The sequence below is a fragment of the Colletotrichum phormii genome, assembly GCF_030913505.1.
Source record: "Colletotrichum phormii strain CBS 102054 chromosome Unknown BDP81scaffold_4, whole genome shotgun sequence".
NCBI lineage: Eukaryota > Fungi > Ascomycota > Sordariomycetes > Glomerellales > Glomerellaceae > Colletotrichum > Colletotrichum phormii.
The window spans coordinates 992,676-1,017,153 of record NW_026851446.1 but is presented as its reverse complement, the minus strand read 5'-3'; the positions used below and the strand labels follow the sequence as shown (position 1 = coordinate 1,017,153).

Here is a 24,478-nt window from a genome sequence, read left to right as displayed (position 1 = left end):
TCCTTTTTCGATATTGAAACCTGATTACGGAGGTTTCTTGTGCACTCCGCTGTAGACCCAGAAACCAGGACCTCGGAGTGAACAGGTGGGAGAGGTAGCGTCAGCTGCGAGTGAAGCCAACTTGGTGGTTTGAAGCGTCGGGTAGAATATCAAGTGGGTCTTTCGACCTGGGGAACTCGAAAGTCGATTGCGATTTTACTGTCTATCGCAGCAGTTCGAATGATGCAATGGTGTATGAGGTCGTCGAGGTAGTTGTTTGTTAATACGAGCGGTGTTGAGGGAATCGGATGACGATCGAGGTACAATGGTCGTCGGTGGTGCGAATGGCGACCCAAGGATGCGGGACTTTGTCTTCGTCGTCCGGAAACAGTATGCGATTGTTGTGGTAGGTCGCTGGATCAACAACCAGAACAAGATCAGACTAAACTGATGAAGAAGAAAGCTGCTCTGACTGCTGCACAATCAAATGAGCAAAGATTTGGTTTGCACAGAAAAAGGAGTTGGGACGACAAGTTTTTTTTGTTGTCCTGAGCGTGTTGAGGGTTTTTTGAAATTTTTGGTGGTGAATGGAACCGAAAGATGACGGGGACGGCCAGAAGGTGATCAAATGCAAGGGAAGATTTCCCGGTTCTGAGTAAAAATCCGACTTTGGAGCCAGTGAGTCGCTAAGCTAGGTGGCGGCACAGGCCAGCCGAGAGAGAGAGAGAGACTTTTTTCTCAGGTTCCAGGCCAGGATGTCTGGGTGCCCGCGGGCGTGTCATACCATGGAGTGGAGCCGCGGCAGCACCGTGTGACCCCACACAGTCCTCTTAGCCTGTTTAGCCTGTACCCCATCGTTCGCCTTGTGGTTGGACTCTGCACCCAATAGCAGCTGCTAGAGCAGGAACATGGTGCCGAGTGGAAGCTTGCAAACACCTGAGGACCAGAGTCCGTGCTCGACTTGCTTCGGAAACGGCATACCTGTTCCCTACCTAATACTACCTACCTTACCTTACCTAAGGTACTTCGAGACTTCTGCTCCTTCCGCCATAATACCAGATCATCAACTGTTGATCGCCTCGAAACCACAGACCTAACCAAGTATTCGGACACACATCTACGGTCCGACATTCTGCACCTACGACTTGGCAAGGGGGCTGTTCACCACACCGACCCATCGTCTGGCGCATCTTCCAACTTCAACCGGCCCGGCCAACAACCAGAAAGAACAACTCTTGGACAGTTTCGCGGTGGTAGTTACAATGGCCGATCAAATTCTCGACAAGGTTCGCGATATCGCGGAAGGCCAGATCGTACGTCACCGGTGGAAACCGACCTTCCCCTCGGCGTCGTCTTTGACGCCTCTTTCACTTCCAGAGATTAACAATATGTTCCCTACAGGACTTTGAGGGCCAGAAACTGGCAGATCTCCTGGCGACTCTACTTCTCTCGGCATCTGGAGTAAGTTCCGACAAACGCTCGACTTCGACATGATGGCACTCCGTGCTGACTTTCCCTTCCCTACAGGTTCTTGCCTTCATCATCGGATACATTCTCCAGGACATCAAGCTCGCAGTCTACGTTGGCTTGGGCGGAACCGTTCTCACATTCCTCCTCGTCGTGCCTCCTTGGCCCTTTTTCAAGCAACATCCAGTCAAGTGGCTACAGCCTGGATCCACGTCCGGGTCCGGAGCACGGAATGTGGCTACAATAGAGAAGTCGGGATAGCCGGGAACAAAGACGTCAATTGTTCATCAAGTCATTTGTGATGTATGGTTCCTGCGTCTGTAACTGTGCCCACCCTTTAGGGCCTCTCTAGCTAGCTGTTTCAGCGAGCTGGACGCAGCCCTCGCTCGTCAGGAGAGTATCACGGATTGTATCCTTATTCTGCGTGGCCATGCCACCATAATGCTGCGTATCCATCGACCGAGATCCTCGCACCATTGTCTTGCGCCACTTCAGCGACCGTACTTCTGGAACTCCCAGTCGCGGTTGTCCAGCGGGCAGACTTGTCGAGCCTTGAGCCAACGTGAGATACAGTGGAAATGGAAAGCATGCTGCACATAGGTTAGCGAGAGTAGGCAGAAGTAGTAAAGAGAACATACGTTGCAGATACCCCAGGCCACAGTGCACTCTTCACTAGTAGCGGACGCTTGGTTTGCCTGGCATTCTATGCCTATGAATTGTTAGCATGCGAAAGGGCGAAACAGCGGGTTACCACGTCAGCGTCCAACTCACAAAGATCCATGATGTGGTTTCTGCAAATAGCGCAGTTGTCGACGACGATATCCCATGCCCACAATGCAACGGCATTCCACTAGAGGCACTTGTAAGCTTACGTCAAGCTATCGGTTCCCATCTACTCACCTTCTTGACTTCGAAGCGCTTCTTTGCGTCGACCGCCTTGCTGCTCTCGCCATCGGCGGCCTTCTTGGCAACGGCAGTGCCGGGCGCATCCGTCATGTCGACATCGGCCATGGTGGTATATGGGATCGGATACGGTTCGGGCTTCTGTTCAGGCGGTGAGTTTGAATACTGCGCGACCAAGCGATATCGGACAGAATCAGGATGGTAAGTCGAAAATCGAGGGGGAAGCAGCGGTTCGGCAGGGGAAGGCTTGTGGATAAGGCGTGAGAAGCGTACCTTTTCTGTGTCTTTAGAGGTGGTCAGCTAAGGTAAGTCCGATCAATGAGGTCAAAAGGGTTGCAGGCGGGCAGGCTAGCCTGTGTCGAGCCTTCCGGGTTGCGGGTAATTATCTTACAAAGATGACTCAAAGCAACTCTTCAAGTTTGCAGGGAGAGAAACGAGCTTTGGGGGGTTATTGCGGCCTTTGTCGTGTCTCGTTTGCTGACCGGGCTTCCGTGGTTTGGTGATGCATACGAATGGCGGGCAAGAAAGGCTGCCAGCGGGAGTGGCCCCGGTCCGTAAGGTAAGGCAGGCGCCTCATTCCACGCCTGCCTTGGCGGGGTTCATGAGGCGGAGAATGACCTACCGGCTCCCTTACGGTTTACAGTGCGGGAAACGAGGTCGCTGCTTGCCCCTCAGGACCGGGAATTAAGAGTCTCCTACTGTAGGTAAGGCAGGGGTACCTGTAAAACGCCCTGTAGGCCTGCCCATACCTTACCCGAGAGCGGCAAGTACTTCACAGTGAGGCACTAGAGATAGGTAACTTGAGCGAGTGGCTTACCTAAGCATGCCATGATACTACGGTGCTCAGTAAAGGCAGTCTTCCATTGACGTTACGGAAATGCGCACTGGGCTGCGAAAGGACCAACAAGTCACCACAAAATCTGATGGCATGAGATACCTTTCACAAACACTTTCCATTGCAAGATACCTGTACTATGGAGATTGGTACTCACCCACGCAACGCAGTCTCAATGGAGTGTCTTGCAACGGCTTCAGCCATCTGACATGTCGGGAGTAAGGGAACTCCAGCGTTTGTCTGACAGTCAGGACCTACTTTTGGGAGCGGCCTGACTGGCCCGACCTTCAGCAAATTGAAAGCACGCCTTGAAACCTGGCTACTGGTAAAGGTAACGAAACCATGGCCGTCGTCCAAGGCACTGTGCCCCTGCTTCCTACCTTGACTCTTGAGGAGTCGTAGTGACGCATTTCCTCCGAAACCCTAGGGCCGTGACTCGCACCAGCAACTTGTTGCCAATTTTGACGATGGAAAGCAAGGATGGTGAGGTAATGCGAGCCGTCCGGAGCTGAAGACAGGAGTAAGGCTGGAAGCGCACGTGAAGGGGTCGAGACGGAGATCCACCTCTCCCTTATCGGAGGTTACTGAGCCACGCGTAAGGTGCCTATGAGACAACTTGATAAAGGGGGGGGGGGATGAGAAAGGTACCTGCTTGGATGGGATCCATGATGGGATGGGATGGGATTGGCAGTGACACTGAGGGAACGGGATGACATACCTGCCACTGAGGTGCGCTACCTACGTAGGTGCCCAACGCGCCTTGCCAGTGTGGCCAGGTACCGTCCCCCCACGAGGAGAGGTTCAGGTTCCTCAGCGAACAAGCCCAATCTGGGCAGGTTTGGCAAGGCACACACGTACACCAGACATCTCCACCCAGCTGAAGGTCTCCTAGCACCGGGGTTACTTAAGCCCCTCCCCCCTCTTTCGCCGCATGCTGTGGCTGCGCTCCTCCCCCAACACTTTCCATTGTCACCTTACTCGACTCTTCAGCCCGTCACTCATTTGTACGGCAACATGAGCAGAGAATATACACGCGCTTTTCCTGCATCAGACACTGGCTTCTACTCTTCGCTTTTACTTTCTCCCAATCCGCTTCCTCAAACAGATCATCCTCCTGGCGCTTGAACGTAGCACAAAACACTACATCGGAACAACGAAAACCCAGCATCTCTAACCTTGCTTCAGCCAGCGTATCGAAGCCTTGTGACCGACAGATACCTGCCTTTCGCCACCATCATATCCTTACCTTCTCAATCAAGGCATTCTTTACCTTCAGCGACCATTGTCTAGGAATACTTGCCCTTTGTCGACTTTGACTTACCCCGGTCCCCACCCCGCGGTCGCTGCGACACATGCGATTACGCCACTCCTACGACTCAGAATGCAAGAAACAACAAATCAAGCAAAGCCAACGCCCACGCGTCGCCGACAGGGTCGGGGCGGTGGCGGCAAGGCTGCTGGACAGAAGATGTATGCATCCGAGACCGACGTCGCCAACGTCTCAGCGCTGGCCTACGAACAAGCCGGTCATCCTCATACCCCCCAGAAGTCATACTCTGGCTCGCCTGAGCCGCAGTCCGGCAACGGCAACCAACCTGGCTCTAAACAGCGCTCGCGCAACAAACCCCGGGCGAAGAACCCCAAAACCGTAGCTTCGCCCGACGTCACCCGCCAAAACCGCCGCTCGACCCCTCAGAGCATCCCGGTAAACAAGTCGGCAGCCGCCGCTTTCGCTGGCGCAACTTTCCATGCTTCGCCTGCTCCGTCAGCCTTACCTATGCCCAGCTTCTACTCCAAGTCCATTCCCGAATCTCCAGGACCCAGGCCGGAAGCTCAACAGCAGCCGTCACCTCCGGCAACCGAACGCCAACGTCCGACACCTCAGCATCCTGCGACCGCACGTAGAGCTCGCGAGTCGCCCCTTGACGCCATTTTCAGGGCCGACAGAGCTGAGAGGGAACAGGCGCGACGATCCAGTTCACTCAACTCGTCCGTTCAGACAGACGGTTCTGAGTCAACCGCTGCCCCTTCGCCCAAAGAGGCCAACCACGGTCCTTTCGTTGCGAAACCTTACAACACTCATCCTGGGCACTGTATGCCACTCCAGAGATCATCTAGTGGGATTTCGGCCCAGGAGCTTGACGGCTTTTCGGGAAAGCCCCTTGGCCCTGCCTTCTCCACCCCGTACCAAGAGCGAATCCGTGCTGCCCGCGGCGCTCCCAACCAGTCTCCGAATGGTACAAGACCTTCGCAGGTCTCGCCAGCTGAGGACCGCTCTGAAGCTCTGAAGAAGTATCTCTTCGGAGGCAAAGGCATGGCTTCGGCTGCTCAGCCACCAGCTTCGGCTCCGCCGGCTCAATACGTCCATAACGGCTTCATGGGAAACAATCCCGCACCTCAGGGCGACCAATCTGCCGACCTTCGCGCCATGGAGGACAACTTGCGCCGCATTCTGAAACTCGAGTCGCCTATGGCATCTACACAACCTGGGGATCGTCCTCTGTACTCTTAGGCGGCCATTGGCTGTCGATTGCAAACAACAACAACAACAACAACAACAACAAGGTTCATTACACTTGGTAATTCGAGCGTCACTTGGCTGGTTGGCTTTGTGCCGTTGTTCCTCTTTGGAAGACGCAGGGTTACTGGAAATCATCTGGCATGGAAACGGGAGTCTGCGCTGCTTCTATTTGATATGATTTGTTACTTTGTCTTGCTGGGTGTCTTGGGGTTGCGGGAAAGCGGGAAAGCGGCAGGAGCTCGCAGTTGCTTACGTGCCTACCTGAGATTCTACTTGATACCCGAAAGCGACGTTGATGTTTTCCCTTCAGTTAGGACCAATTCATATTCCGTTTCCATCTATCATGTCCGATTGTGTTTGTCTCCAGTCAGACTGAAGACTATCAGATGTACATCTAGTAGTGTCCATGGTTCAGCTTTGATCTGATATTTTTCTTCCTTGGGATACTTGGACGGTTAGCAAGAAAGGGTGGCGTTAGATGCTTCGGGGAATGGCTCTCTACAGGGTCAATATATCAATGATGTTTCTGTCCTTTGATCTTGATGAAGCACTATGGCTAGGCTGCGTGAGAAGATTACAATCATAGCTCGTGAACATCTCTTTGTCTGTACAAGTAAACCCCAGTTATCACAGTCTAATATTGTGAATTTGCTAACCAGAAACCGTGATGCAATGTTCCCCAGCTTCCCTCTTCGATACATGACATTTCGGGGCTAACTCCGTGGGTAAGTTCATGTTAAATGGTGAAGATCGTCCTTTGACCAAGTCAGAAATTGGGAGATAGACGTGAAGCTCTTCAAGGGCTTACTCCCAGAGGCTCAGATGGACAACGAGAGGCATTTCACGGCCATTGCGGGTGAGGTCGTCGCCACTGCCGCTGTTGACGTCCTGTTCGATGCACTGATTCTCACATTTCTTTGTGCCTCTTAATTGGCCAAACACCATAATCCAATGTATTAAGTGCATGGCTTCTTGTTAAGAGAATAGCATGCCTGTCATAATGCAACATGGGAGTAGGTGTGCTTCCGTCTGGAGCCCGGCTCACGATACCGACCTCTGACTGAGCATCCGTCAGCGGTGTCTTCCTTGGTTATCCATGGCTCAGTTCGTCGTCCTTTGGGAGGCTTTGATCAACTACATATTGTAGGAAAGCCCCCCCTCCTCCCTCCTCTAGTGGTGGAGGTACATTGGAGACTGTCAAGTCAATAAGGGCTTTATTCCAGTAGCTTTCGTTTGGCTGTGTGCTTCAAAGGGACTAGAATGTCTTGCGGGAGATATCTCTTGTAAGTCTCTCATTCAGGCAACATGGGAGATGGCCCATCTCCTGCCCCAATTTGGTCTCGCCGATGTAGAATGATTGCTCAATGGCGACCTCGTTGTTTGAATCCCGCTCTCACTGGATAGTCGCTCGGTATTGTCAACAAGCACGTGTACCCTAGCTTTGTTATATTCTCCCTTCAAGACAACTGGAAGAACCTTGACCCCGTCCGTCTCTAATATGGACGTCCTGAATCATGGAGCAAACATCACCAAGAGTCTTTGAGAGCTGTAAATTATCTCAACGGCTATGATTGGTGGCAGCATGACCAGCAGTGAGTATGTGAAGATCGATGCTCCATCAGCCCGCGCTGGAATCCTAGGACATTTGCCTGACGGTACTTCTATCTAGCCTGGCCCGTTGCTAAATGAAATGACATGATGAGAGAAGATTCCTTCTTCACGCAAGAGCCTTAGGTTGGGTTTCGATCTAAGCAGGGGCTGGATCGAGTTCTTTCTTCGTCCACTTCACCAATGTAGCTCATTAAGAGACTATATTCATGAACTAGTGTTTTCCATGTGCTTGTTCTGTGCTTCATTAGGAATTAGAGACGTCAGCGTCGCTGAGAAAATGAGTCTTCGAGTCGAGTATCCATAGGACTCAAAACTTCGAGAAGCATTCAATCACATGCCAGGTGACTCTCTACCTTGACCCCAGCATGGAAGTATCACTAAACCATACGATACGGAACCGTGTCTTCAACTCGGGGCTAATTTCGCCCCTGATTAGCATCTATAAAAGGTTAAAGTCCCTTCCGGCTGAAGCACTCAATGCAAGTTTGATACTTGGCTGCAGGTCCAAGTATCACCTGCCCTACCTTAGGGCTGTCTTGTTGTCATGCTCAAGTGGCACCTTAAGAGGGAGGAACATTGAAGGTTACGAACAGTATTATCTAGGCACATACACTCTTACTGAGTAATATTCTAACACATGTCGAAACGCATTGCGATTATCGGAAGTTACCACAGCACGCAGAGGAGGTGACTGATCAACCAAAATAACAAATACGTTTTGCCATCTCATAAATATTCAAGCGTTTACACGAGACCTGGCCAGTGGAGGAACGAGTCACCTAGACGAAGTGATGTTCAAGTCTAACATCTACATTGGATAAGTTGCCTTCGGTTTTGACACAGCCAGCCCCCAAGAATTAGAAAAAATGGAAAAGCCATATTAATAAATGCTCATATCGACCTTGACGACGGACACCATGGGTCAACTTGTGATGGTCCAGCATTGAGTGCGACAGTTAGACTGAATTTTGATATCGTCGTAACAACGATAACGTAAGCGGTCAACCGAGGTGACTATCTCGCGAATATGCATATATAGGGATGTGCGTCAAAAGGAATGTGCACACACGAAAGCACGTGACTTCGCGAGCTGACGTCCCAAAAGATGGGTCTTGGTTACACGTCGGCCGTGTAATTGACGTCGCCAGATGTTCACCATCATCGCCACAAGGTGGTCCTGTTGCCGACGCTTCACTGCCTTCGATTTCCTGCGAGAACTCAAACGTCAGGAAAATCGTCAGACTTCGATCGGAATTTCAGCCATTACTTCAAGCCAAGACCTGCAGCGATAGGCGGCAAACGGCCTTGCGAGCGAATATGAGCTCACACAATGACCGGGCGCGATCTCAGTCGCCAAGCGCAGACGACGATCCAGATCTTGCGTTAGCCATTGCGCTTTCCTTACAGCAAGAGGAAATTGACAATAACGATAGAGCCAAGGCTGCGTCACCTGCAACGAAGGCCCCGACATTGTCGGTCACTAACACAGGCCCTCTGGGGCTGTTGGCTCTCGACCGGAAGAAGATGGAAGAGGAACGCATAGCAAGACTCAAGAAGCGTTCAGCGACGGAGGCTGGTATCGATATCCAGCCGTCACAGAGATCAAAGATGCAACGCCCTGAAGCCTCCGAGAGCCACAAGGCTACTGTTGCTACGACGTCCAAGGCAACACCAGCACCACCAGCAACACCAGCCGCAAATGCTTCGGAATTGCCATTTCCGAAAGGAACTTTCAAGCGTACTTGGGCCTACGGCAGTCCCAGAAACGGGGAAGACATCAAGATCGAGGAAGTCCTCCAGAAGGACAAACTGCAGCTGGCTGTGCTCTCATCCTTCCAATGGGACGAGAAATGGCTTCTCTCGAAGGTCAATGCCCGAAATACCAAGATGCTTCTAGTCGCCTATGCGAACAACGATGCCGAGGTATGTTCGAATGACACGTCATATTGATGGGTCGAGCGCTGAGTGTGCGCTTCATTACTCTAGAAAGCCAACATCCGTTCCAACATTCCAGCTGGCAGTCTTATCAAATTTTGCTTCCCGCCAATGCATGGCGGACACATGCATTCCAAGTTGCAGATATTGAAGTATGAAGGGTAAGTTGATTCTTCATTGTTTGAGCTATCAGCAGCCACCTAACACCGATTTGCAGCTACCTCCGTATTGTAATTCCTTCCGGCAATCTGGTACCGTTTGACTGGGGAGAGACGGGCGGGCTGGAAAACGTTTGAGCTCCCAACTTCAGTTATTCTCGATGGTCTGGCTGACTTCTCCCAGATGGTCTTCCTGATCGACTTGCCCCGGCTCAATGGACCATCTTTCGAGACACCATTTGGCACCGAGCTCCGACGTTTCCTGAGAGCGCTTGGCCTCGACGAGAAATTAGTGAAGAGTCTGGACAATTACGACTTCTCCGAGACAAGCCGTTATGGTTTCATTCACTCCATGTCAGTAGCAACAGCCAACTATAAGATGACATCCTGACTGACGGCTGACATCGACCCATAGCTCTGGCAGCCACACCAAGGAAGCTTGGCAACATACAGGCCAGTCTACCCGTTCCGCTCGGGACGCGATGACTTCATGTTCGTGGCGAGTCAAATTGTGCTGACTTAGACTTTCAATTAGGCTACTGCGGCTTAGGGAGCAGTGTCCGAAGCTTGGGTTTGGCAACCGAGAATGCCGTTGACATTGACTATGTTGTACGTAGGTGGTCTGCGCGGTCTTTTGGCTGAGCAAGTTGCCCAGCTCTTGGCGAGCGGTGACCAGGGGTGTTGCTAACCAATTTGTCATCCCAGGCATCTTCACTGGGATCGCTGAACCATGGGTTCTTAACGACGATATACTATGCCTGTCAAGGTGCGTCTGGTTGCAATCAAGTCCGCTGAGGTTTGACAGGGCGAAAAGATCAGCATACTAACGCCCCAGCGCTGGCGCTCCTTGCAGGCGACTCAGGCATGAAAGAATACGAAGCCAGGCAGTCCAAAACGACCAAGAACAAGGCTGCAAAAACAGGCTTGGGTGGTCTCAGACCGGTCGACATTGACAAGGAGCCGCTCCAATTGCAGCATCATTTCCGCATCTATTTTCCTACCGAAAAGACCGTTTCTAGTAGCCGGGGCGGTAGATCTGTAAGTTGTGTGCCGGCCGGGATCGCCGCGTTACCGGTCGATCCTGCTGCCCAAGTCCCCATGTATTTTCCCCGTATGCTCATTTTACGTGATTTAGTCTGCCGGCACCATTTGCGTACAAGAGAAATGGTGGAATTCTTCAACGTTTCCGCGAGAATTAATGCGAGATTGCCAGAGCGTCAGAAGTGGCCTATTGCTACATAGCAAAGCCATATTTGTCCGTGAGCGGGCGCACGACGGCGCAGTCTGGGCATACGTGGGGAGTGCAAACTTGTCGGAGAGCGCATGGTGAGTCAAACAGGAACCCTCGCGATTGGCCTGCACGCTACCCTTAGCGGTAAGGGCTGTGTGACGAAGAGTGAAGGGGCAATCTAGTGTACTGTCTCGTCTTGGTGAGGGACAATAGCACAGAAGGGGCAAAGCCTACTGTCTAAGGGCAGCGTGAAGAAACGACGTGGGTCGATCATAGGGCTGACCTAGATTGAACTTTTAGGGGCCGGTTAGTGAAGGACCGGGAGTCGGGAACGGCCAAGCTCTCTTGTCGCAACTGGGAGTGCGGTGTGTTAGTCGCGGTTAAGGGCAGCTCGGCAGGGACTGCGGACCAAAACGCACAGGGACAGTCGCGTCCGCGGGCAAAGGCGCAGACTTGGACGCTCGAGGGGCATGCCGAGAGCGAGGAGACAGTGAAGGGCAAGGAGGGAACGACGGCGGCAGCGGCAGTAAGCATGGGGAAGCGGCGGCATCAGCAGCTCGATCAGGACGGATCGGTGGGCCTCGACGGAGTGTTTGGAGCGACGATGCCCATTCCAATGAGGGTGCCGGCGAGGCGCTACACGTCAGATGAATCGGCAGCCAGCCGGCCATGGTTTTTTATGAAGGCCGACTGAAGTGAGCAAGCAGGGGTGGGGGTGTGATTCAGCTGAGACATCATTCTGGAGGATGACCAGTGGCAGCTAAGTAAGAGCAGCACCAGTGAGCATGCAGCATGGAGAGCGAGGGGGGGAGAGAGAGTGAGAGTGAGAGTGAGAGAGAAAGAGAGAGATAGCATGGAGCTAAGCGTGTGCAGACTGCAAAGCACGGACGTGGATCTTCACGGATGGCATGGCGTCGTCTCAACCTGGAGCAAGCCCCGGGTCGGCCGGGCTAATTAGCCCTCCGATGGCGGTACCAATCCTGCCGTACCTAGCTTGCAAGCCAGCAGCCAGCTTCTTCTGTCTAGCGTTCTGCAACTGGGTGTAGTGGGCTAGTCTACTCTTAGGAAGCGAATGGATAGGTACCAATTCCAAGTGCTTGCGCTCCAACGCAATCCTGCAGAAGTTGCGAGAATGTCTTCGTGCTTTCCCCCCTCATGGCGCCTAGTGGCGGCCGTTGTCGGGTTGCAGATAGTGAGCGAGGAGGACAAGACGCTACGGATACTTACGTTAGTGTCCATGTGAGTGAGGATGGAATCCGAATGCGGCGAAGGGACTGCTGCACGATGCGCAGTTGACGGACTGCTAGACGCACATTGGAGTATTCCACGATACCGAAGGACAGGTTGGCCCACATGCCGGACAAACCTGATGGGCTGGGTATGGATAAGCAGACCTTGTCGACGTTGCAGTTCAGCAATATAATTAAATACAAATCGATGATGGAGATGTTCAGAGGCCCCAGAAGGGGATGGGGGGGGGGTGGAGGCTCGTTGTCAGTCAGGGGCCAGGTCTATGGAAACAATAAGTAAGTCGATGTGTGTAAGGGGCGGGATCGATGGGAAAGTGGCCGGTTGATCAGGGGTGAATCTATCGGACGCAACGGTGAGGTGTGTTGCAGACATACGTACAATTACGGGATACTGGTTGTAGCGGAGGTAATGTTCGTCGGCGATTGGGTGATGCTTGGCCTTGATGGGCATTGGTAAATGGAACGGGGTCAAGAGAAAATGATATGAGGATGGATGGCGAAGAAAGCGAAAGAGAAAGAGAGAGTGGCTCCCAATGGCCGGCGGTGTTTGATGGTTCGTGATGCGTGAAGTGGGCGGCGAATGAATGAGGAAGGGAGGGGATGGAGTTGGATTTACCGTCCGCACCAGTAGCCGCACCGAAGCATATGGATACTAGTCCATGCGGCTATTCTCATTATCCGTAGATAGCACGGGAAGTTATTCAGAATGCAGCTGGTGATTGGTGGTTTTGGTTATTTATTTTTGTCTTGTCTACGTTTCGCGTCATCTTAAAATTTGTTTCCCGACCCCTCCAAAATTGTTGTCCAGCAGGACAGCATTGGGGGAGAACCGATGTCTTGGCAACGAGGTTTGCGTGTCATGATGGTCTGCTCTGCTGGCTTGCAGGTCGAGATGAAGGCGAAGATGAAGGCGAAGTTGGTGTTGAAGTTGATCAAAATTTGCTGCCAAGACTCTAATCCAAGCGTGGCACGCGTGCGGTATTGCAATGCCGGTCGGTACACAAGCAAGATGAGGTCTCACCATCATTCCCCCCAATGTGGATGAGACATGCATAGCAACGAAGTCCCAGTCCCATGGTCCCCAAGTCCCCAATCCAGGTCCCAAGACTCCAGAATCCGAGGTGAAGGTGAGATGGAGCGTTTGGATGCGGTGTAGTGCGGATATACTACAATGTACAAGCCCGCTTTGGAAGCTTGGCACAGTCGGGGTCCTTGTCAAGTTGGGCCGCTAGTGCGAACTCCGGATTGTGAGATCGCAGCTCTTTTCTGGTGCCAAACACTGGTTCCCTTTTCTTTTTCGGATTGTGGTGTGAATGGTTGGGGGTTGGCGTGCTGCGTGGGGAGCAAAGTGGTGCGTGGGCGGGACCTGGGATATGCGTGGGTGTCGTGTGGGTGTCGTGTGGGTGTAAATCTTTCCTTCATCGGACACACTCCCCCCCCCCCTTCTCTCTCTGTCTTTCTCTCTTTCTCTCTCGGTACTTCGTATAAATACCTACCTCACTAGTGTGCGGATATATACAGTAAGTACTGACTACTGAGTACCTACCTACGGATAGAGAGGAATGAATTATTAGTCTCTGTGCATCATATGGAAGCGTATCTGTATAGGGCATCTCTCCCTTTCTCTCTTCTCACTGGTTGGCAATGTGGAGGACAACTCCATTTCCTCCATCTACTCCCCTACCCACCCTATATCTACCCCTCGTCAGACAGTCTAGGTACAGAGAGAGGGAGAGAAGAGGAAAGGATCAATATGCATGGAGGGTCCTTATTGGCAGTGAGTGACCACTGACAGGGCCACACTTACTGACACAACATGGCCTACCTAACTTCTGTTCCATCATTTTCTTTTTGTTCCACATCCTGCTTTCCCACTCTTTTGATCATGTCGTCCACAAGCCTCGTGAGCTACATGTGTCGCTGACATCGCTCTGCGTGTGAAGCATCAGATCGTTGCCGCCTTTGGAGTCGTTCCCTTTTCTTAGCTTGGGGCTATGGTTTGGAGTCCCCGTCCAAACGTTTTGGCGGATATTTCTGCTCGGGGAGATGGTGGAGCAGCGATCAACTTTTCTGCCGGAACCACGACATGGGCTTGATTGGTTCAGAGATGGGATAACTCGGTTGGGTACGGATACAGATGCTGAAAGAAAAGATGGTGGGTAGAGTTGGGTTGAGTTGCTTCCTAGAATCCCAGCCTCTTACCAGTGCCACAGTAAACAGAGTACGGAGTACAGTCACCAGGAACAGGAGGGGGAGGGGAAGGGGAAGGGGGATGTGTAACTGCAAGCAGATGAACGGCCGAGATGGAGGAGGAGGGAGGAGGGAGAAGGGGTTCCGGCGCCGGAATGCGGACTTGTCACGGCCGCACGCACCGGCACCATCCACCCCCTTGCTGTTGGTCTTTGCCATTTGGTGTGGTTTTGGCCTGTCTGATGTGTCTGAAGTCACAAGTGTCGTCCCTTTTAGTTTCCTTAACCATCAATGTTATCCGGCGTGCGGTTATGTATGCTAAGAAGTGTCATCTAGTTGCAGTGGGACAACGTACGTGATGGAGTCACATCAGTGCTACCACCTCACGCTACCCGACTGCTCGCCAGCCGGACAAGGGCTTCCTGAGAGTTGAATAATGTGACATGGCGCCGCTACTTAACCCACTCATACCGGATGGGCCGAGTTTCTTTCTAGGGGCCCGGGGGACCTTTGCCTGTCTGCCCGGACAGATATTACGTTAACCAACGAGATTTAGCCAAGGGAAGCATCGTATGGAGACAAACAGTCTGACTACTAGCAAGAGAGGTAGGTATTCGGACGGATACCTACAGGCTAATAGTGTCAAGACTCGAGAGTCAAGGACTAAGAGGAGGAGGCGATGATGGCAGAGATGAGATCAAAACCAGTTCATCGGACAGGGTCTAGGGCACCGGGGACCAAAACGTTTCAACTCTGCTGTGAAGAAAATGAATGGCGCTATACCATAATGGGGGGGGAGTGGGAAGCCAAGCAAGTTGCAGGCAAGCCGCAAATTGGAATAGGAGCCAAAAAATAGACATTTTAGTCTATTTTGCCGCGGGTAGGAAGAGCATGGGAATTTCTCTGATCTGATCTAAGGATCCCTTGGACTTTGGAGACTGGACTCTGGAGACTGGACTCTGAAGACTGGACTCTGAAGACTGGACTCTGGAGACTGGAGACTGGATACTTCTTTGGAGCAGGGCAAGCCCGCAAGGCAGGCCTCAGTCCTGGCACCAGACAAAGAGGCGGAGACGGGCACTTTTGTCGTTGATCTAATTACCTGCACCCCGCCAACTACTACACGGCAATTTCTGTGCTACAGCGGCCCCGGCAAAGACCATGGGGAAACATCTCACTCAACGGGCGTACAGGGACAGGGGCGGCACGGCGGGGACATGGAATGATGAAGTACTCCGTATCAAGTATCCGTATTCTCTTCGTATGAAAAAATAGGTACGGAGTACAGAGTACTTTTGTCACTTTTGAGTACGTGATGGACCTCCTTGGCCCATGTCTCGGCAGCTGCTTCGCCGCCATGTTGTTAAGCTTCCAGTCTTCCCGCTTCCACGCAGCCAAATGGCGCGCCACTTCCGAATCCTCTAGGGGCCCAGAGAGCTGCACCGGGATTGACATTGGTTCTTACCAGCCTGGCCGCTGCTCTTGGTGTAAGCCGCGGCGGCTTCGGGCCCAGGGGAATGGTTGAGGTCTGAACCAGGGCAAGGGGGGTGCCAGCGGGGGCGTTCCAGGGAGAGGGGGTCGGTCGCTGTGAGCGAGATCGGAATTGTGGGAGTTACTCTTTGTCCGTCATAGTCCTTTTCACCTATTATCTAGACGGGTAGCTAGGCATGTTGACGAGTGATCAACAAGTATGCAGATGGCAGAGTAGATCGAACTGCATCCGCATCGCCTAATCTTGCTAGCTGGGAGTCCAAGTATGAGCCTGCTGCAAAACCCTTGGCCCGTCAATGCTAGGGGCCAAGGGCCCAAGATTGACCAACTTCGCCAAATACTGCCCTGTCTTATTCACGGGGGCGTCTTTTCGCTCGCGTTCCTCTGCTAGACCTCGTTGCGGCTTGGTCCGCGGCGTGCTAAGAGAGAATGTGGGCAAGGCGAGGCGCCAAAAAGCCAAGCCCTAGCTTCTCGAGTGCCAAGATGGAGTCGGAGCTATGGACACACACAGCAACTGGCGAGTCGATATCGCGCTTGGCTTGGCTTTGGTGGAAGACACCACCCATATTTTGTGTGGCGTAGGTTCATGTACCTACCGTAACGTCAGGTTGGCGGGAGGGGTCCCGAAGCTCATGCAACACTGCCGCAGACTAGGCGATATGGATCATGGCGGGGTGTTAGGGTGGCGACGGAGAGGGAAGCGTAGAGAAAGTCCATTGGACCCGCGGGCCTTAGCCATCCCGATGACGACGGACAGACGAAGCGGTGGCTTGTTCGCGCTCCTGGCTAGTAGCCGCATAAGCATTATGGTATCATTTCCACAGCCCTAGCGGCTTCTGGGGCGCTTCTCAAATAAGAGGCGCGCCAAGATATATCTTGGCATGATGATTTTTTTCGTGGCACGCGTACGTATGTATACACGGCAAACGAGATGATCAATTCTTGAAGAGAGAGGGCTTGGGACTTTGGGTGATGAGGAGGAGGACTTGGCAAGTTGGCAGAGAAAGGCTTGGGTCTTGGCAAAAACTTGCTCATCATCATGCGCCTCGCTATCGCGAGTATCCGTACCCGTACTCAACTTCTACCCTCGCTCCCGCCACGCCCGAGCGGCTACATCTCGCACCACACGGCATCACGTAGGATCGATCACCTTGATGGCGAGCCAAGAAAGAGAATTGATAGACCATGGCTCGGAAGCAAGGGGGAGATGGCTTGGGAGGATACAAAGGGCCGGGGAGGGGTGGTGACTGAAGGAAGGTGGTGGTCATTCGGCGCCGGCGGCTATGCCGGCACCGGCCTTCCGGAAGCCCGGCGGACAGACGTAACAGTCCATCCGGAAGGTGGAGGCGGAGGCAGAGATGGGCAAGGGACGTGGGAAGACCGGCAAGCGAGGCACTCGACCTGATACTGTCACAATGCCAAAGGGCGGGGCGGGGTTTGATGATGACGAGAGGGGCAATACTAGAAGGAGAGGGGAGGGGGAGGTTGTGTTCGTGACCAGCCAAGTCTACGCCAAGCTGTTTGATGCCAAGCTTGTTGATGGATGCCAAAGGCGAGACTCGACGGCCACCGCTAGACAGAAGACGTCGCCAGACCGGCAGACGATGTGCGACAAGGGTTCGATACCTTGTTGCTCCTTTACGCTAGTCTAGACTGCTTTTCTCTCTGTCTATCCGTACCTAGACTTGTTCCACGATTCCATGGTGTTATTAGTGACGGTCCCTTAGTTTCTGAGGGTGACAAATTTGACAAGACCCCTCCCCCATGTTCCACGCCAAGATAATCGCGGCACGGCGGCAAGTTTAAGATGGCTTGGATCTTGTCCGCACCCGTTGCTGCCGCCCGCCGCCGTCAGTTTGCGGTGAAGGCCATGTGCAGGGCCCATACCAAGGTTGTTACAACTTACAAGGCGCGGCGGCCGCGGCCGCGGCCGCGGCCGCCGCCACCGCCACCGCCGCTGTTGCTTGCTCGCCTGGCTGCTGGCGACTTTGCGGGCGGGAGCTGGGATCAAGGGATCAACATGGCCGTGGTGCGAATGGCAGACCAGGCTGTCTGCGGGGGCCCTTTGGGACCCAAGTCACTTGACTACGGCTATATATGATGAGAGACGGGGGTATCCCCATCTCTGGGACGGTCGATTCCCTCATGTTTGAATAAATGCCAAGAGCTTTACTTACCCCCCTCCCCACCCCTCCCCGGTTACTCAGTCCCCGCTGGCTGATCTGACATGACCTTGTCTTGGCCTCGGCTGAGCTCAGATGCCCTCGAGAGTCGAGACTGACTGATATAGCAAAAAGCGGGAGAGGTGACGGGTCACGACGCAAATCGGAGACAGGGAGTGTGAAAGAGAAACCGAGATGGGTCGTGATGGGCAGGGAAACCGGATAACAACATGACTGGGGTGAAAAGAGGAAAGGGCAGCAAATAAGCCAAGCGGAGAAGGGCAGACAGACCGACTGACCGCCTGTGAGGCTGTGGGAATATCGGTTAGATGAGCCGTGTGCAAGAGCGAGAAAAGATGAGAGACATATGCGCATCGTGAGGTGGAATGAAGTGAGCTTCATCACCGCCGACATGAAAATGATCGAAGCCGGTCGGCCTTCTCATGGGTCGTGTGCCGCACGGTGAACGCTCCGGTTACACGTTCGCATTTCCCCCTGTGGCCCAGGTGGTCGACGGTGACAGCCCCTCGGGACACGCTTACACCGTGGTCGGGTCCAAACAGAGCCTCTCTTCTGACAATAGAGAAAGATAGGCCGATGACATACTCTCATCTGTCGTACGGAGAGTTAGGAGGGGCCGTCATTGGCTCATACGGGATCCCAGTCAGACAGGTTGGTGAGATGCCGGGCCATTGTGGGTAAGACAAGGGGCCAGAAGCTACCGGTAAGCTGAGCCAGACATTCGGACACCCAGTTGCCCTCTCCGGGATGTAGAAACGCAGTGTATGTGTATGTATCACAGTACCAGATTCTCCCAGCTGCGGGTAGGTATCCGTACCGTGCTCGAGCTGCAGCTCAACGTGGCACAGCAGTCAAGACTCCTCCCGTGGAGCAGGTTAGGTGCGACACTGGAAGGCTTAACACGACAACAATGCATCGGGTCTAGATGGAGTAATTGGCTGGCCCCACGCCGTCGTCATGTCAGTCTACAGCGAACTGCGAAACCACGACACGTCAAACATCCCCTATGCAGACCCAAGGCCTGCAGCCGCACTGGCATTTCGGCCGGTTCGGTTCTGGCCGTCATTCCATTTTTGTTTGGTTTTGTTTTAGCTCAGGTCTTCGACGTCTCCTTGGGCCAATGGCAACAGATGCGCGACGTTGGACATGTACACTATGTCCTTCAAGGCTTGGATCTGAGCCATCAATATCGAGCACCGCCTTATGAGCAATAGGGCAGACAAAAATAATAATAATAATAAATGAATACACAGTACAGCATCTCCAAGTTCCGAGTCGGAGGTAGCTTGGTCGACTCGAGTCTAGCTCAATATGGACAAAATCAGCAAGGACTGGAGCTGCTGCACTACTTTAGCGTACCGGGATAGGGCCATCATGTGAGGGGGTCCAAGGATAGGCGTTAAGGACTTGAGATGGAGTCATGTACGGATAGTATTGTGTACAAAGTATCCGTAGGTGATGGAGTTCTTGGGTGTTGCGGACGTGCCTCCGCGAGTCGTGATCAGATTGGCTGGGTGCCCCGCCTGCCTGGCGGGACTCATCGGAAACGTCGACATTACCTAGCATCGCGACAGGACTAGGCCAAGCGTTCTCGGGGAACAAGTGCGACACAGAGCGACAAGGCGCCACGGGCGGGGTCGGGGACGTGAAGCATTCGACGAGGCTTCGAGGCGCATGTCGGCGGGGAGCTTGCTAACGGGGAGCGGGGAGCTCAGCGAGCGGGCGGGCGGACGCATGAGAGATGGCCAAGACGAATGTGAGGCCGGTGAAGTGAGCATGGGTGGCCCAATGGGATGGGACGAGAGCACTGTTTAACACTATCGTTTCACATTACTACAAGATTGTTATAGTATATATAGACGTGACCTTACCCCTAGGTTTCTATACTATTTAACTTTAGCTTTTTGTATTTATAAATTAATCTTCTTTTCTTTCTTTCTATCTTCTCTTTTATTAAAGGATCACTAAAGTTATAATTTTGATAACTTATTAATAAATTACTAATATATTATTATTTAAGAATAAATAACGTATATAATAAGCGAGTAAAACAGATAAGCAACTGAAACACTGCCTTATTATACCTTAAAAGTCAATGTTTTAATTATTTACTAAAATTTAAATACATATTTAAAATATAGTAGATTTAAAAGTGAGGAAGATTATTATATATAGACTTTATATATAAATTATAAAAAATATATTTAAAGATCAAAAAGATTAAATATTAAAAAAGTAAAAATGAGACTACAATAAGGCTGAGTTTTTATATAAATATTTGAAAGCTCTATATAATTTTATAATAGTATGTTTTATAATAGTATGTTTTATAATAGTATGTTTCATATTATAACTCTTATTAAAGCTAATATATAATTTCATATGTATATTTGGTTTTATTTTAATTTTCAATAAATAGTTAAAAAATTAATTTTTAAGATACAATAAAGCAGTGTTTCACTCGCTTGTCTGTTTCACTCGCTTATGATATACGTTAACTTAGTTTTATTTATAAATATCAAAAATATTATCATTAACGTGGTTTACCAGTCAGCCGCGCATATCAGTCAGCCGCGCATTTCCTTATCGTATACTAAGTCGCCTACATTATATAATTAATATCTTCTTCAATGTTGGTTATATAACGTCCAAATTTTTTCATTAGTCTTTGATAAGAGTCACCAAACTAAATAAAAAGTTTTAAAAATTAATTTCTATTTAGAGATAGAGTAAATATATTATATCCTTATCAAAGACCCATATTTCTATTCCACTACTTATTTCAATATAAAAAGATTAAAGTGTCTTTTTCTATTAAATTTAACTAGTTATATTTTCAATATATTATAAAGATACTGAAATCTTTTTAATTAGTTATTATTCAAAGAGATTAGGTAAATATGCAATTTAGTATGCAATAAGGAAATGCGCGGCTGACTGATATGCGCGGCTGACTGGTAAACCACGTTATAGAAATAATAATAAATATACTAGAATATATAAGTAATTTTTTTTAAATAAACTTTTAATATTATTTAAGGCATTAATCCTTAAATTATAAAAAGAAAACTAAAATATTATATCAATATAATATTCATTTTATTATTGACAAGAAATTTTATTTAATATAAAGCATATTAACGATATTTAATAGCTGTATTAGTATTTTTATATATATTATAACCGACGGCAATAATAAATTTAATATCAATTATTAGAAGTTTTTTAATTGATATTATAAGTTATAATAAATTTAATATATTAATAAATATTTAAAACTCAATTTAAAGGTTTTATACCTTTTAAAAAGAGTTTATTAAGGGAGTTATAATTAAGTTTTCTAATTATTATAGTTAAATTATAAACTTTAATAAAAAAGTTACTATTATAATTAATTTTTTTTAAATAAGCCTAAAAAGATATATACTAATTAAAGTATTAAATAAGTATTATATTATTTTATTAAACTCGTATTCTCGTACTTACGACTTATATAAAATCTTTTCTTTGATAACAAGGTACTTGGGGGGGATGGGACGAGAGGGGAGCGTGGAGTATCTTCGCTCTCGTGCTTTTTCCGTCCGTCTCTTGTTGATCACTTGTGGGTATATCGGACTCTGAAAGGGGTATGGCCATGCGCTCGATGGTATCCGTAGTGTAACACGGAAAGCTGAATGGCCATCCCGTTCATTCTCTGGCTTCTCGCTCCGCCGTCTCTGCCCCATCTCCCCATCTGGCTATGTCGGCCCTGTCGTCTCGACTCTCTCGACTTTCGACAGCCTTTCGGCCCCATTTTGCCTCAAACCCCGGTCCTCGAACCTCAACCCTCGGCCCCCTCATCTGTAAGAATCCCTGGTCTCTTCCGAGAAGGAGGGATAAAGGCGAGGGTGAGAAGACCATGACAAGAAAGGCGTCATGGTCTCTTGATGTTGATATGGGATGAGACAGTTGAGCATGCGCTTAGCTAGGGCGGTTGGGTGAACGAGTCTAGGGTCGAACAAACGGCTGCTCGGACACGACAAAACAGTATCGCCGAATCAATCGCGTTGCGACCGCTTCGCGGAGGCCCGCGGAGTGCGGGAGCCCCGCATTCGCCTCAGGCCTGCTGTCTCGCCCGTCTAGTGCATCTGTAGTCAACCCCCATCATCATCCATGCCTAGGATCTGGGTACTGTGGGCATTCGCTTTGGTGTCCCATCTGTTCAAAAGGGCCGTACCACGTGAGGCGGACCAAAGACAGACGACAAGGCGAGCGAGCGGTCAAGTAACCACAACCGTGCTCACGCTCTTTTCAGGCTCATTAGGCTATGACACCACTAGACGCGAGATTTTGTAAAATAACGATACAGAATCAGGCCACTCGTACACAAGGCGGGCAGACAAACCACATCCCAGACACTAGTCAATTCCAGTGTCATATGCGTCGCGCCCGCTCAAGGATACCAATATGGTAATCCAAGGGCGAAGAATGAGAGTAGAGCGGAGAGGAAATGACATGTCCAAGGATCAAGAATAAGACTCGTGGGGCGTAGGGATTCCGCCGCGGACACAGGCCACCGTCAGTGTCGGTTGTTGATGGTTTCTTGCCTGTTGACTAAGCGGAAGCTGTTTACATCCGTACTTCATCATCATCGTCTGTCCGGGGCTGAGCTAAGAACCACAGCCTCGTTTACTTGGCGGCGGGCGCAAGTGAGGCCTGCCCGGAGTGAGACTGAATTGGCCAAATTGGGGTAGTGCACTCATACCGTAGTCGCAATTGAGGATGCTGCTCATTAGCCTCCATATTCTTGATCAAGGTAGGACCGACCATGGGGTTTGAGTTGGAGTAGGTATTGTGGTCACTGGTACCGTGTACGGAGTCCCAGATGGAGTCTGGAGATGAGCAGCGACCCCAGCACATTCATCGACATGGAGACAGGCGTGGAGCTCTATCCCCAAGACTCAAGAGCCGGTGCCGTCGTCAGTGAGTGACATAATTGAATTTGCAGGATAGAGTGCCGGTTCGGCATCCTAGGCACGCTTCCGGTAGGTCGGGAACCGAGGCGATTGGCGGCCTTGTTTGGCTTCCTCGTCGCTTATGCGACTGATTGGTCGGTTCAAGTCAGGATGATATCGCCGACGGCCGATGGCCAGTGGTGGTCCAGTCTTTGCATATCATGAGTCCTTGCTCAGAGTCCGGCCGGCCGAGTCACTATTATTGCCCGCGGACATCGGGCTTTGATTGCTACATTGGTCCGTGTGGGTAGTAAACATGAAGGCCGTCGGTGAGGTCAGGCAAGGTAGGTGTGGGAGGGTTGGTAGGTCTCGTCTCAGGCTCTTCCCTGGCTGTTGAACGGGAGCCCAGGCTCGCAGTCGCTGCCCCCCTTGGCGACTATGAGGGAGTATTGGTATGGAGTCGGGACTCAGGCCCAGGGAGCGATGTCTAGAACTCCAGGCTTCAGGGAGAGAGACAGTGAGCCGGGATAAGCGAGTCAGCCCTGGTCATGGCTTCCAAGTTCCCTGGGGAAGGAGTACGGGCTAATTAGCAGGGCTAGACAGCTCTATGGAGTACTCCCGCTCCCGCTCTCCTCGCAAGGTACTTACTTTGGCTTCTAAATTTGCCCTTTTCGACATGGGATTGGGAGTTGGGACAGATCCATTGTCGAGGACACATACTGGGAGCATGGCAGAATAGTAGGGTACGGGTATCCTGTTGAAGAGTCCAGTTGTTGGCTGGTCGGAACTTGTATTGCCAGAGCTCCGGCTCGGCTCCGGCTCGAGCTCTACCAGGTGAGGTGCGTAGGTCAAGGATGGAACACAAAGAAACGCGTCGATTTCGGGCTGCCAATGCGGGAGCGTTCATCGTGCCTCAATGGAGAGTTTTCAGAGCTTTGAGCTTTCAGACAGCACGAGCAGTGAGTGCGTGTGGCCGGTTCTGATGCAGGATGAGATGAGATGCGAGAGATGATCGAAGGTTGAAGGTTAGTTGGGTGGGTTGCGAGATGAATGGATGGTGCTGGCAGGTAACCGTACCGGCGTGGTAAGGAACACCCTTCCAATTGCAACCCCAGTGTTCCCCGTCCGGCCGCAGAAACAACTGAAGGATATGCCGTCGGGGCCGGCTCCGGACCCCGCACAGCCGAGTTGCGAGATTGGTGGTCGATGCAGGCAGGCAGTCCAGGATAATTGCTGTGAGATGAAGCCCAAGATGCAAAGAAAAGAGGGGAAGAGTGGTTTGCTATTGGTGTCAAGTTTCAGATCCAAGCACACGTCGGGCCCAAGCAAAGCGCCCACCTGTCAATAACAGGCACGGCTATCTGTGGGCGTTGAGAGAGAGGAGAGTCAAACTGATGCAGACTGCAGGATTGCAACGCAACTGCAGGATTGCAACGCAACTGCAGGATTGCAACGCAACTGCAAGTGATGTTGAATTGCTGCGATGCGGACCAAGATGCAACGTTGATGCCCCGAGCTTCTCCCAGGTTCTAGCATGCCTCGAACCAGACGAGGCGTGTACGTACTTTGCACCTGTGCGAATTAGTATATCCGTATCCCTCTGGTACCTTCCATTCACACTGAGGTAGCATCTGTACCTGCTGTCTGTCGACTACGGACGGGTATCCGTAGGTCACCTCAATTTGGGTACAATGTGCGCCGCATCTATGCTGCCTGAGGATCGACATCCGAGCGGCCAGGCCACAAACATCTCAGGCACCACTCGCAGGTGACTGAGGGCATAAATCAAG

At 51.2% G+C, this 24,478-nt stretch overlaps 5 protein-coding genes across 5 annotated transcripts; 4 read left to right on the top strand and 1 right to left on the bottom strand.

Moving 5' to 3' along the window:
• The first annotated feature begins 971 nt into the window (after positions 1-971).
• Positions 972-2,107, top strand: BDP81DRAFT_419775 (microsomal signal peptidase 12 kDa subunit). Its single transcript, XM_060589796.1, has 3 exons — positions 972-1,292; positions 1,381-1,440; positions 1,507-2,107. The coding sequence occupies exons 1-3, from the start codon at positions 1,242-1,244 to the stop codon at positions 1,705-1,707; spliced, it is 312 nt and encodes a 103-aa protein (XP_060448916.1). The 5' UTR covers positions 972-1,241; the 3' UTR covers positions 1,708-2,107.
• Positions 1,626-2,860, bottom strand: BDP81DRAFT_161322 (RING-box protein). The gene is made up of 5 exons (XM_060582037.1): positions 2,623-2,860; positions 2,347-2,490; positions 2,218-2,296; positions 2,085-2,155; positions 1,626-2,036 (listed from the first exon to the last, which is right to left on the bottom strand). Exons 2-5 carry the CDS (start codon positions 2,455-2,457, stop codon positions 1,938-1,940), a joined length of 360 nt encoding a protein of 119 aa, XP_060448915.1. The 5' UTR covers positions 2,458-2,490; positions 2,623-2,860; the 3' UTR covers positions 1,626-1,937.
• Positions 2,861-4,292: 1,432 nt separating this feature from the next.
• BDP81DRAFT_161296 (uncharacterized protein) lies at positions 4,293-5,788 on the top strand. The gene is made up of 2 exons (XM_060582036.1): positions 4,293-4,311; positions 4,370-5,788. Exon 2 carries the CDS (start codon positions 4,566-4,568, stop codon positions 5,694-5,696), a length of 1,131 nt encoding a protein of 376 aa, XP_060448914.1. The 5' UTR covers positions 4,293-4,311; positions 4,370-4,565; the 3' UTR covers positions 5,697-5,788.
• BDP81DRAFT_419768 (uncharacterized protein) lies at positions 5,725-6,327 on the top strand (the record flags this gene model as incomplete). The annotated part of the gene is made up of 1 exon (XM_060589795.1): positions 5,725-6,327. A coding segment is annotated over exon 1 (247 nt), but the record flags the coding sequence as incomplete, so codon positions are not given.
• Positions 6,328-8,490: 2,163 nt separating this feature from the next.
• Positions 8,491-11,518, top strand: BDP81DRAFT_161254 (ubiquitin interaction domain-containing protein). The gene is made up of 10 exons (XM_060582035.1): positions 8,491-9,239; positions 9,303-9,412; positions 9,469-9,541; positions 9,594-9,763; positions 9,825-9,862; positions 9,945-10,018; positions 10,115-10,175; positions 10,263-10,447; positions 10,545-10,735; positions 10,941-11,518. Exons 1-10 carry the CDS (start codon positions 8,634-8,636, stop codon positions 11,332-11,334), a joined length of 1,902 nt encoding a protein of 633 aa, XP_060448912.1. The 5' UTR covers positions 8,491-8,633; the 3' UTR covers positions 11,335-11,518.
• Positions 11,519-24,478: the final 12,960 nt, after the last annotated feature.